This window comes from Lonchura striata, chromosome 12 (genome assembly GCF_046129695.1).
Source record: "Lonchura striata isolate bLonStr1 chromosome 12, bLonStr1.mat, whole genome shotgun sequence".
In the NCBI taxonomy this organism is placed as follows: Eukaryota; Metazoa; Chordata; class Aves; order Passeriformes; family Estrildidae; genus Lonchura; species Lonchura striata.
The window spans coordinates 7,881,724-7,895,764 of NC_134614.1; the positions used below are offsets into that span (position 1 = coordinate 7,881,724).

Consider the following 14,041-nt stretch of genomic DNA (forward strand, 5'->3'; position numbering starts at 1 on the left):
ACACGCTGCAAACGTGAGCCTGTTGAACTCTTAACTGTTCAACACCAGGAAACAAGGGAAGAAACCAATCAGGTTTTGACTCTCCTGAAGGGTGGAGATTGCACCACCCCTCCAGGCACCCTGCTACAGGGCTTTCCCACATGCACTGTGGGACTGGAATTTGCCCCCACGGCTCCTCCTTTTACCCTGCAGCTCTGAGAAGTGCCTGGTCCTGTCATCTCTGTACCTCCTAGACAGCAGCTATCCATGAGCCAACCCTTTCCTATGCTCCACTTCAAAGGCTGTACCACCTGGATGCTACAGACCTTCCTCTCATTCCCCTGTGTTCCCACCTCCTCACCTCACCCCTTGTACTGCGAGGTGCAGCCCCAGAGCAACTGAAGGAGGAAAAGATAATTTCCATCACCACGCTGGTACAGTCAGGGATGTGGCTACCTAGAGGAGAACACCACTGGCTCATGTTCACACGTGCAAAACCTAAGGGATCACTCCACAGCACCTTCCAGGCCATCCCATTTTGCACAGGCTACAGAGTGAGACTTTCAGACCTCCTGTCTATCTGTTAAATAGGTTCTTAATAAAGCTACCTGGGCATTTATGGTCAGTTTGCACATTTTCCACGAGCAGCAGGAAGGGAAGGATAGGGCAGATTTATAAAAGTATATTTACCAGCATCTAGCTCCTGCATTTTAGCTGAAAATTCTATAAATAGGGCCAGCCTATACAGGCTGTCACACAAGAACTTTGCTGAAGACATCTATGAAACCTATCAATCCACCCATAAGAACTTTGACTTTTTTGGTTTGCAACTAAAATACAAGAAAAGACAAATAGCATTTGAAGATGCTTTCTTTTCATGATTTTAACTCTTCCAATCTTGACTGAAGCAAACATGCATTATTTAATGCTATCAACATCATATGAGATGTTGGGGAAATCCTCCTTTTCTCTTTCTGTGTCCTCCACACAGGTTTATTTTATTATTATAATTACTGTTTATTTTGCTATTATTTGTTTTTAGTTAATAAACTATTTTTCCCTATATAAAGGAGAATATGGTCTTCTGGCAGAAAGATAGTCACTCCAGTAGTGGGGAGACAAAGCCAAAACAAAACCAAACAAGCCCAACAAGTAGTTGCAGTTTGGGCCCTTGCTGTAATGAAGGGAGAGAAGCCTATTTCCTACCTCCTCTGCCCCAGAGTCCAAACAGAAGCTGCTTCTGCAAGACCAGTGCTTGAAACACAATCTTCCTTGGCATAAACCCCTTGGACCACAAAGATTACCAAACACTTACCTGTTAAAAAGAAAAACAAGTGGCTCCTCCCCTCAGATCAGTGCACTGGGAAGGGCTGAGCTGGAGCAGCAGGCAGGAGGATGGATGAAGGGATGTGTCACCCTGATTCTTAAGACTTTCTAAAGCCTTCTGAGTTTATATTCTTTTGGAGAATTTTCCCACACAATTTCTGTAAACAACATATTGTTTACATTCTTTTATGGAGGTAAAGAACACTTGATGTACTAGTGGTTTATCCAATGTCTTTGGAGAGGTGGCCCATTCACTCTCCAATCCAATGTCACCTTTAGGAAAGTATAAAAGACGGAGTCAGAGAATAAACTTGCTTCTTTACCTAGCAAATAGCAGGTGGCTCACGTCGTGCTTTCACGTGTCCTATAGCAACAGGGATGGGTGGGTGGATGGAGATCACTGTGCACTGCCAGGGGAGCTTCCCCAGCAGTCAAGTTTCCAGTGGATGTTCTGCACACACAGCCAAGCCAAGCACAGCAGTGCCAGGACCTTTCCAGGTCTCAGGACAGCTCCCTCCACTCGAACAAGGCCCTGCTGGAGGAATGGCCTCACAGAATCACCTTTAAACAGAGGCACAAGCATGGAGAGGATTCCTCTCATTGCTCATCATGCCAGGCCCATGGGTAGTGTCCAGCTCCATTCTGACAGCACCAGATGTCAGGGCAAGATTATGTCACAAAAACATTCATCCTCCTCTAACAGGTCCAGCAGAACTACACTGTTGTATCTATGGTTTATCAAAATTCAGGTTGCCAATCATTCAGATTGTGTGCATTTAGAGAGAGAAACAAAACGCAAAGATACACCAAAGTTCAAACTACAGTTTTCAGTAACCCTTTTTTCCAGTAATTCATATATTTTTGAATTACTTGTCACACTCTGGCTGAGCCTACTCTCTGTCCATACAACACAGACACACACACACACAAAGCAGTGCCTAGGTGAAGTGGGCAGCTTTCTAAAGATACTTCCACAGGCATTTTTCTCCACAAAGGAAGAGGTGGGTGAAACAGAAACATCTCCTCCTATCCCCCCACATCCAGGCTCAGTTACTGGAAACACACATGGCTCCTTACAGGGAGTATCCAGCACTGAGATATTCTCCTATGAAAGGTTCTCTGCTCCCTTCACCCCTTGTTTGGGAAGCCCACATCGCACCCAACCCAGCAAAGCAAAGGACCACACGCACCGACACCCCAACAGTCACATATTGCTTGCAACTGCCTTCTATTGAACAGTTCTGGGTTTCTCTGACAGGAGTCCAAGGGTTCCTTTATCAGGTTCAGAAGACTAAAAGTGCAGGTACCCATAAGCGTCTTGTTCACAAACACTTTCAGAGGGAAGAAGGGTCCTGCTGCTCAAAAACACAGCCACAAGAGGTTTCCAGAACAGTGAGGCACCTGCCAAAGCACTCTGTGCTACACTCAGGCACCTTGGGTAGCTCAGGGACTTGCATTCAACAAAAAGAAAATAATTCAGCACTCCATCAACTGCCTACTGCCAACACTAAAAGCATTTAGTGCCCAAGCTTCTTTGTACTGAAATAAAAATAAAGGTTTGTCTAGATGTTTCAGAGAACATCAGCTTACCTCTGAAAGCACAAAGGCCTGCTTTTAATCACCAAGAGTTAGCTGGCACCACTTGTCATAAGCTTTTCTTAAGGCTTAATATCCAGAAAGACTCAAGAAAAGAAAAAGTAGTTAAAAGCTGAAGAGGGATGGAGGGAAGTCTTATCCCTGGAATAAGTAATCACCTCACAACTGCACTGGAAAGCACTCAGGCTGCTCAAAGCCTCAGTTCCCAGCCTTCCAAATCCATTCCCTAAGTTTGGACTAAGGACTTATTTTTTGAACAAAACTAAAACATGTCTAAGAGGAAGGAATTATGACCAAAAAACTTCAGAGATGTTTCTTCAGAGATCCTTTCAGGATCTCAGAAGACCTCACAAAGTTCATTTTGACATGGAAAAACTTGAACAGAGGTTTGATTCTAACATCAGGCACTTGAGTGAGATACTTTGTATTGCCTTGATGTTCAGTGAGCAGACAGATTTTGAAACAGAACAAAGGGAGAAATGTTGTGAGATTAAGGTTGATTCATAACTTAAAAACAATCAGTGGAAAGACCACTGTCAATCACAACTGGTTTTGGACCGAAATCCCATGGTATGCTTCCTTTGGCCTCTTCCCACATGCATAGTACAGCTGAGAGAAGAACACAACAAACTTAGTAACCACACTTATTAAAAAAAAATTTCTCTGGAGAAGGAGGGAAAATTTGCATCAGTCTCTTCAAGAGCTAAATCATTTTCCACAGACTTCCTGTTCTTTGGTGTTTTCACACCCACATCAGAAAAGTGCTCCTATTTTTCAAGAGAACAAATCTATGGAATACATATGGCCACCAATAACACCAGTTGCTGGACCCATCAGGCAGTTACAGCTCTTCTGTATGAGAACCACTTCCAAATAACTGTTTGATGTGTTAATCAGAAAAGCTAGTCTATCTACATGTCACTGTGCATATGAACATAGAAAACTTCCTGATTCCCAATTATCCCCCTCTTTTGGGTTTTGAAATGCCAGCAAATACATGGTAGAGAATTTTATAATTACAAGTTCTGGTAATAGTTCTTACATGCTTCCCTGATGTCTGAGTTGTTAAAGGCAGAATTGCTGCAAAAAAGGCTTTGCAAGGATAGTGGGACTCAATTCCAGCTGAGCTATGCCACTGGCTGTGCCCTAAGGAAGTTGCTTTCAGAGGACTAATTAAAAGTCATCCTTCCTCTATTCCCACATACAGCTGCAAACCACAACCTACACCCTCACCCCATACTCACACCCAACTTTCTACCCCCTACCCTAAGTGGTTCAAAAGAGAAATTATTTTAAATTTCCTCACTAATTTCACTCTGAACACTTGAACAATGAAGTTAAACCCAAAGCACATGGGAAACACCTGATAGAACCTCATTAACCTTTTTTTTTCATCAAGTCAGAAACTTTTAATCTGCACTACTATGCACAGAAATTCCAGTTTCAAGTTCTTCCCCACTCAGTCCTGTTTCCATTAAACAAGCAGGAAAAGTTGTCCAAGTTTGCCAACTCACATCACCAAATGTCGCTTGTTACTGGATGCATTGTTAGGTGAGGGCAGAAAGCCTGAACACCAAAATATTTTCACCCTTAGAAAATCATTCTAAAAACAAAATCTCTTCTGTGCTGGGGATAAGCTTGAGGAGGAAGTGCTTTTGTCCCCACCCTGCTGGCCAGTGGCTGAAGTCTTGCAGGTCTTAACTGAATACCTAATACAGCACAATAACAAAGAAACAGAAAAAAACACATCAAATCATCTAAATTTAAACCCCACAGTGCACTGCTATCACTTCTTACTCCAGGATCACCCCCACACTCCCATACAAGCCATGCAATGAACTGTCAAACATACACATCTCACTTCTTGCCTTTGCGAGTAATTTGCCTCTCAACTTCATTCCTCCTGTATTTAGAAAGCTTTGGCTAATTTCTACTGCAAATGCATTTGTGGACAACTAGTATTTGGATAATCTCAAAGTAGACAGGTTAATTCTCATCCAATTCTGCAAATCAGCTCTTCATGAGAGCTGGTCTAACCACAATGTCTTTGGCTTAGTCTCTTCTGGGACAGACAAGCCAAAATATATTAATTTCTTGCCACAAAACAGGACATTTAATCTCCAAGTTCTATCAGCACCCACAGAATTCCAGATTTACCCTACTCTGGAGCTCACCTTGCCCACCACATTTAATAACACTTTGGTAACCTCTCCTCTCTGTATGATAGTATCCCATCAGATGCATCTTGGGAGCTGCTCTTTTCCAGAGACATTTCAAGGTGTGATTCATTTCCCATCCAGTTAAATAACACATATACATTTCCTTTATGATCCCTGACTGACAAATTCCTTTGCTCATTCTTAAGGCCTACAGGTAAAAAAAAAAGGCCCTTAGGAGTAAAGTACTGAACAGAAAATTACTCCAATCCCTGGATCATCCCATTTTCCTGAGCAAGTCCCCAGGTACCTGTACCACCTCCCAAAGCAGTGGAGCACAGAAGGTTTCAAAGTGCATCCCTGCACGTAGCTTTGGTTCCAAGACAGCCCTGAAGAATATCCTTAGTCACCTCCCTCCTGCTGCCAGACAATTACATCCCCTGGCACAGGGACACAGGAGAGAAAATGAAATATAACCTAGGTCCCTAGCACAGCACCTGATGCAAGGATTGAGATTGCTTCCCATATAAAAACAATGAGCATTTTCCTAATTTGGGAGAGGGACTTTACCTCTCTGTAACTTTTCGTTTTTAAACCTGTAACAAACCACTCAAGTGAGCGAGTGAAACCACAGTGCCACTCATAACCCCCTTCAGCAGCTGCCTCTTGTGTGAACAGCTAAGGCAGGGTCTTGTGCCAAAAGCCCTGAGCAAGGAAGGCTTTCCTAAGTTCTGCAGTCCTGTTTTGATGAGCATAAATATGAACTGGAAGTGTGCAAGCCAAGGTTTAGTGACAAGGGGGGAAAAAAATAAAATCAAGATACTGATCAAAAAGCTGCAGTACAAAACCGTAACTAGGACATTGTGATGTTCCATCCCTTCTTAGTAAGAACAAGGGAAAGTTTAGTTGTATGTACTTATGCTTATGGATTTATTTTTCATTGTTACAAAGTAAGCAGTGGAAAAAAAATTAAAAAGCATTTCAACAGATTTTAACCCTAAATCTTTGAATAAACTAAGAACAGATTCTGTTGATGCAGGCAGGTTCTCCTTCTCCTCTGTGACTTAATACATATATATTTTATATGTTCAGCCATACAAACTGGCTTGTTGATACAGCATTACATTTAAAAAAAAACAAACAAACAAACAAAAAAAAAAAAACCAAAAAAGCTTTCCTGAGAGCCACTTAAATGTGCTCCTTGCACAAAAATAAAAGAGTAAAAACTGACAGCCTACTGACATAATCAGCTCTTTAGTAAACAACATTTGGCTATTGTGTAAAGATTTCTATTTAACTTTTTCTTTTAATATATGAATCTTTAATACTTACTTTTCAAGACTAAAGTAACTAAACAGATCACTTTAATAAATATTTTCTTAGAGACAGACTGCTTTAAAAATACTAAAACACTAGAGGGCTAGAGAGCATTTTCTTCAATAATCAGTTCAGAATTCTTATTAATTGTGTTCATAATTGGCCATCTTAAGCACCTGTGGAAGAACTGTCTGCTTTGCTTCAGCTAGTCTCAAGTTTTAAAAGTAGAGTTAGGATTAGAGGCACTGAATATAAGTATTTCTAAATAGAGGGGAATTACTCACAACAGCTACCAGGTAGTTGCTATAGCAGCTGAGAAATAAAATCAAAGATCTTCAAGGTTGTTAGGAGAGTGTTTAATTTATTTAGAAATATCCTGAGCAATCTTTTAATATCTTTGCTGCAGATGCATGCAGTGATTTGTATGAGAACTGGGCAATACAATGGTGTTCTACAATGCAAGTGTGGAAAACTTCTCTTGATTGCAGGTAGGCACAGAGAACTCCAGAACTGGCCAAAAGGCACCAACGTTCCCATCAGGAAATTTAACATATTCTCCTGCAGCCAAGAGCCTGTGGCAGCACATGAATATCTGCAAGCTGAGGGGCCCCAGCAAGCAGAGCAGAAATGCCTTTGATACTCCCTGGAAGCCAGTGCAGAACACAAAGCCCTTGAGCAGACAGGTGTGGGAGGGGAAAGTGGTGTCTTTCTGAAGGATCAATTCTGCAAATTATCACCTCTGAGCCAGCTACCCAGGTAGGGCAACAGAGCACAACTTACTTTCAACAAAGACAACAGCATCAGGATTAACCATTTGAAATGGCACTTTCCCTTTCCTTGGTCCACAAGAACAGCTATGCCTAGGGCCTGGATGCCCTGACGTTCCTTTCTGTTCCACCAGAAACCTCTTGGTGGTATTCCAGTTGCAGAAATAACTGATTTTTCTCCAACTCAGCTCACATCAACAGGGACAGAAAGTTTATTGCCTTAACCCAAAGGCAAATCTTAAAACTTTGCATGGTTTAGCAGGAGCACAGATAAAACATGCAGTGTTTTTTTGGACAGAGGCTCTAACCAAACCCAAACTACTAAAGCCCAAAGGCATAAGCTCAGAACAGTGAGTCATGCCAAGATTATTTTTGTACATATTACTTGTGGAATCAGGATAATTTACACTGCTATTTCTTTGCCCCCCCCCTCTTTTTTTTTTTTTGCTAGTGCACCTCCCAGCAGCAAACCCTCAGGTCCACACTTTCTGCAGACTATTTGCTTCAAAATACACAAAAATAACCCTTCCAGCCAGCAATGACAGATCTACTTTTGAAAGACTGATATGCCACTCTTCACTTGTAGTAACTAAACTCCAGATATAAGCAGCATTTTTCACCTATTTTCCTTCTCTGGAGGATTATCAACAAATTTCAATTACAGGAAAAGTAATTAAAGCTACTCAAGAATAAAAAAAGCTTGCCTAGAGATCACCAAAACTTGCACAGCTCAGCCCTACCTACAGGTGTGTTGTTTGCAAAATAAAAATCCCCATCCTTAGAGGAATATTCTCCAGCCCAGGGAACATCATTGAAATCACACTTGTTTTCATTCACTGCTCTCCCTTCCACATGCCTCTTCCAGACTTGTTTACAACCCGACTGGAGATTTCCCAGCTTTTCATTTCAAATATCTGCATAAAAAAATTAGTTCACCTGTTTTTTTGGATCAAGGTAAAACAAGGATTTTCTTATTTGAGCACATGGGCCAAACACAAGAACAAACACTGAATATCAAACCCTGCAACACGGCAAAGAAAAACAACAGAAACGTACGAAAACAACAAAGATTTGGAAGACAGGTAATGATTTTCTGAAGCATCCATTACAACTATAGCAGACAGAGGTGGCCTCTGCCCAGCAGATGAGGTATGAAAAAAGTAAAAGCATCAACTACATTAAAAAAACCTCAGCAAAATAACACCTTCGTATTCCTGAAGCATCCAGCTGGGATGTAACAGGGCTTGTTAACTTCAGATACTCCCAGTGACCAGACACAACAACAGGATTGGAAGCAATGACTTCCAGGTGTTCTTTTCTGCCACTTGTTTATATTACCCTACACTTACAGGTTCTCATCTGATGCTGCATTTGATTTTATTTTTAAACAAAAGTGATTTTCTTCATCTCTCTTTACTATGAAGACAAGTGGGATGTACTAAGCAAAATATTTGCTGTACAAGATGAAAAATTAACAAGACGGGTTTTTTTATTATTAAAGTAACAAAAAGCATTTTAACAAAGAAGCATTAAGGCTTCTAATTCTCACGAGTTAATTGCCAAAATCCCACTTTAACAGTTCTGGTTAACAGATCATGTAGCAAATTTGTTGATACTATTTTAAATATTTTGTAGAAATCAATCATCACTACACACGGTGGAACTTAAAAATCAATACGCACAACTGATAACTATAAATTTAATGAGGCGTTTAAGTAACTAATCAGGGTAGCAGTAGTAGCCTTTATTATTATAAAACAAGTCAACAGTTAAAAAAAAATTAAATCGAAATGAGCAAAAGCAAAGTAAAAGGAATTCTGTATCTTCCACTTCATTAGAGGTAACATTTCCGCTCTTATCAGGGATTTATACGCTAAAACAACAAACCAAAGCCGCCAACGGCGATGCCTCAGATTAGAGCAACCACGATGCCAGACGCCTGTAAAATCTGCTTTGCCGAGGCGAGGAGCAAGCAGCGCAGCCCGCACGCTCAGCGGCCCCGCCGCAGCCCCGCGGCCGGGCAGGTGCAGCACCGACGCCCCCTAAAGACACCGCGGCGCCGCCGGCCCCTTCCCAACTCCATCCACGCATCGCCTCGCTCCGCAGATGGAAACGCAGGGAAAAGGGAACCGCGCGCTTAAGTAGATTAAGGGCTCAGCAACTCGTTTTCTGATTATTCCTGCGATCCCGACCCCAGCGCGGGCCCCCGAACTCCGCTTGTCTCTCGCTTGGCCGCGGCGGCGCTCGGGGAGATAACGCGAACCGAGGCACACGCAGAGCGCATCCAGCGGTGCGGGCAGGGCAGGGCAGGGCAGGCGGCGCCCGCAGCCCCGCGGGCAGCGCTGCCCCATCCCGGCTCCCCCCGAGGGGCAGCCCCGGGGAGGGGAACGGCCGGCCCCACAGCCCAGCACAGCCCCCGGGGGCCGGCGGGGAGAGAGAGGAGGGGGTGCGCGGGGCGGGGGAGGGATGCGGCAGCACCTACCCACGCCGTATTTCTCCTCCTCGGTGGGACTCCACATGCTGCTGGGTGGCTCGGCCGCGGCCGCCGGTCCCCGGGCAGAGCGCGGCGGGCGGGGGGGCGCCGCTCATCGAGCGGGGGCGGCTTCTCCTCTCCCCGCGCTCAGCGGGGGCGCCGCGCCGGCAGCCCCCGCCCCACGCTCCGGCCGCGGCTGTGCTCAGGGGTCGCTTCGCCGCTGCCGGGGGGCGGGGGGAGATCGCCCCCCGCCCGCCCGGGCGGTACCGGCCGCCGCGCCGCTCCCCTCCGCGGCCGCTCGCCGCCGGCCCGGCGCCTCTCCTCGCGCGGCCCCCGCGGGTTCCGGCCCTGCCGACGCGGCGGCCCCGCGGAGCTCGGCGGCCCCGGGCCCCCTCCTCGTCGTTCCCGTTCTCCTCCTCCCGAGCCCCCGCTCCCGCCGCCGCCGCCTGAAGGACTCGGGGCTGCCGCGCCCCCCCTCGCGCTCCCGGCGGACCTGGCGCGCACGCGCGGCTCGCGCCGCCCCCCCTCCCTCCCCGCGCGGCCGCACGAGGCGCGCGCGGGCGCGAGGCGCGGGGCGGCGCGCGGCCTCTGAGGGCGGGACGGGGAGCGGCCGGGCCCGGGACATCCTCCCGCGCCCCAGCCCATCGCCGCTCCACCCCATCCCCGCCGCACCTGCCGGGAGCCCGGCCCGCAGTGCAGCACCGCGCCCGGTCGGGCTGGTCGGCAGCGGGGCCGGCCCGACCCCCGCCCGGCGCCGCGGGCTGCCCGCGACACGGCCCGGCCGCTGCCCGCCATTGCCCGAGCCCCTGGCAGCGCTCAGCTGCCCCTCGCACCGCCAGTCCCAGGCACCGCCAGCGTTTAGATCGAAATTGGGCTGATACTGTGCTCCGTTTTCTTGTCGGTATTACTAATCTCCAGAGCTTCTAAAGAGCTGGTGAAATTCGTACGGTTTCCGCAATGAGCACGTACCCAAAACGGGACACAGCCTTTAGATTTCATCTCCCAAGTTCAGCTTCCATTCCTTCCATAAAAACTGAATTTGAATTCTTCACAGCAAAGGAAAAGCTGAAATAAGTTATACAAAAGTTTTCCTGCAACTGAAATTTTACTCCCTGCAATATTCTGATGGACCAGTGCCCTTGCCCTGGTCAGAGCCTCTGCCAAAACCCTTTTTATACAGCCTTTTCAGAAACCTTTGTAAACAACTTGCTTGATTTGAAGTTTTAGGATTGCACTAAACTTTTTAACAATATAACTTCAGATGTACTCAACACTTTTAATAGAATATCTGTTCTCTGATTATATAATAAAACAGAATGGAAGTCATCAACTTGCTTTACAGAACTTGGGTTGCTGTGGAAACCTTCATTATTTATTTTTTTAACACGTGCAACTACTGTTTCCCCACCGAGCAGGGCCAGGTTTCTGTTTGGGTTTTGGTTTGGCTTTGGGATGTCGGGTTTTGTTTTCCTGTGTGGAAAGCAAACAGCAAGTGGCCAAGAACTGAGTGTGCTTGTACATTATTCATTTTAAAACACCAACTTATTCTATCCTACCTTAATTCATATTCACATTTAGGCATTTGTATTTACAATAGCTCCGTTCCTTCCCTTCCTGAGGCACTCCTACAGCATGCAGAAATAGCTTTTTGAAGGGACAAAGCATGACAAAGTCATTGAGTTGCATCTGTTGGAGATAGGCTGCTCCAGGGTTTGACAAACTGTTTTTGGTTTTTTAACTCTGTATATGTCAATGATAAATACCTTTCCATCTCTTCCAAGTACTTTGGGAACAGAAAACCTCTGCAGTGATAGGAATTGGTTAATTCTTCCAGGCTCTTTATTCCACAGTCTCAGCCCTTCAAGGATTCTTCTTGCTGCCAAGCTGACCAGTACTTTAACAGATATTTTTCTTACTTAAGAAAAAAAATACAGCATATTTTTTTTCCAAACTAAAACCATATCTGAGTTGGCTCTTCCCTTAAAATAAACTCAGAGTGAAGGTGAATTTAGGAACTGAGACCCTTCTAAATTTAGCAAACTCTGAGGAGGACACCAAAACAGCTGAACAGAATAGGACCTGCCAGGACCTAATAGCATACAGAAAGCACTTTAAAGGCCATATGTATGGTCATGGGCATACAAATGACAGCATTAGCAGGGACACTCACACTGATGGCAGATTACTTGTATTTGAAACACAACACATATTATTGCATGTTTATTCCTGACCCTTTTCTGCACTGCTGCTGGTGATTCCTGTTTTCAGAGAGAGTCAGTAGATGGCCGTATGAGCCACATGACTTCAGGAAGAAAAAAAGTCAATGTACTTAGCTGTGGAGTCAGTGGAATGCAAGTTTGCTTAAGTTAAAGTTACCAAATATATTTACACCTGTTCCTCTGATCTCTGCATCCACCCATTTAACGAGGCTCCTGTCACCTCCACAGAAATACTGATTGCTTTAGTAAACACTCCTAGCTTAAGTGTAGAAGGAACAAACATCTCATCCTCCAACGGAGGCAGAGCCACAAATCTCCCAGGCACCAAGCTGGAATTCAGGATTACCCACGTGCAAAGGAGAGACCAAAGCAAACAGCCACTGCTGCAGAACAACTGTTTCTGCTGTCTCTTCTCTCTCTAAACAGAGCTCACTCCTGCCAGCTTCAATATTCATACTACTGTGGAAAGCACAGGAAAAGCAGAGAAGTACTGTAGCAAGCAAAACCAAGAAATTCTCAAGATTATATGCCCCAGGGTTTTCTTTCTTTTTCTTTTCTTTTTTTTTTTTTTCTAGAGTTGTTTTTGTTTTCCTTTATAAAGTTTGCACATTGAAAACACTACACAAAATTGGAATCCAAACCCTACTTCTAGTAAGGTTTTGTTAAGAAGTTTTTAAAATTGGCATCAGCAATCAAACTAAAGTTTAAAATCTGATGTAAATGTCAGAGCTCCTACAAGAAGAGCTTCTGTTGGTGGACATTGTGGATCCCAGAATTAATGGTTTTCAGAGAAAAGGGGCCTCCCCTTGCAGAAGTCTTTGAGGTGCTGTTCTGTCACTGAGCTCTTGTGTTGCACTGTACTGAAATAAAGGCAAATACAAGCTTCAAGACCTTATTTAAATGAACAAGTCAAGTCAGCAGAAAAGCACATATCTCTGAAAAACACTGTGTAAAGTTACTCAATGTCCACTGTGCTCAGGAGTTGTCCTGTCAGAGGCATTGTGAGTTGCTTATGGTTCTGCTACTGCAAACACAGTTGTCCTTATCTGACGTTCCCCCCCTCACACAGCCCCCTGGATATCAGGCTGGCCCAGAGGTCTGAGGCTGTGAGGGGAGGAATATCAGGAGATGGCAGAGATTCCCAAAAGAGGCTCTTACCCCAAAATACGTTGGTTCAGCTCTCTTTATTCTGTGGTGTCCAAGGGGAGAGCGGGGCAAAAGAGAACGAACAGGAAATGTCAGGGGTCTATACAGACTTTGGACAGGGTGGGCTTCCCTGGCTCTCCACCAGCCCCGTTGGGGCAGGAAGGAGGGGTCCAGGGTTATCTTGATCAGAGTCACAGGGTCCCGGGGAAGGGGACACAGAGTGTCCATGAGCTCACTGTAACACTTATCCAAACAGAGCATGCAGCAATGTTTAACACAGTGTTAATTAAAATACATTAGAGAGTTCACCCTATATTGTCCTGTCTTACCATAATATAGATGTGATCTGAAAGACAGCTGGCTTGGGATTGGAGAGATTTGACACAGTTTCTTTCTCTTAAATAGATCAAGGGAACTGCACAATCCTTTCAAATGCTCTGCAAGGGACAATGGAAGGTCAGAGTGCAGAAAGCAGAGAGATTCTTTCACCTCCCTGCAAGCAGCCTTCTCTCAGTTATCCCAGCCTTCAGGTACCACAGAACATATCACCCTCCTGCCCTCTTTTTCAGGGAAGTGCAGCCCTTTCTCTCCATTCTCAGGCCTACGGTTGCTGGTAACTTCTGTTATTACTTCAAGCCTCAGTTTCAGTAAGATGGCCCAGGACCCTTGCCATCAGAAAAAAAAAAAATCAGAGATGAATTTCAACTCCCTGTGACAGACCAGACAATTTATTTGATTATATTCCATCCTTTTCTACAATTGAGGTTCTGACTTTTTATTTTTGTTTCTTTCCCCTGTTGTTACGATGAATTAAGCCACTGAACTTTACTTTCCCATTAAATTATGAATTCCTCACCTTGCAGGGAGAAACAAAGAGATGCAAAGCAAATCCACTCTATCATCATTTGTGATGACCTCACAGGTCCTTTTGAAGCACCAAGTGTTTCTACTTTATGCCTCAAAAGGGATTCTGGTGTCCCAAGAACTGAGCTATTCTTCCTTTGGTGAAGTCATCTTCTAAAACTTTTAAGCAGGAGCTCTCAGGTTTTGATGCACAAACAC

The 14,041-nt window shown here is 44.9% G+C and overlaps 1 protein-coding gene across 8 annotated transcripts in view; it reads right to left on the reverse strand.

The window, feature by feature from the left end:
* DOCK3 (dedicator of cytokinesis 3) overlaps positions 1-9,862 on the reverse strand; it is a 183,835-nt gene extending 173,973 nt beyond the window's left edge. For 5 of the 8 annotated variants that reach the window (XM_021529156.3, XM_021529155.3, XM_021529160.3 and 2 more), the window contains exon 1: positions 9,624-9,861. In XM_021529156.3, coding sequence (XP_021384831.1) covers positions 9,624-9,660 — 37 coding nt within the window. In that variant the 5' untranslated portion in view covers positions 9,661-9,861. Of the gene's footprint in view, positions 1-9,623 lie in introns of all 8 variants that reach the window. The other 3 variants (XM_021529159.3, XM_021529158.3, XM_021529157.3) reach the window with 2 other exon arrangements.
* Between the last annotated feature and the right edge of the window lie 4,179 nt (positions 9,863-14,041).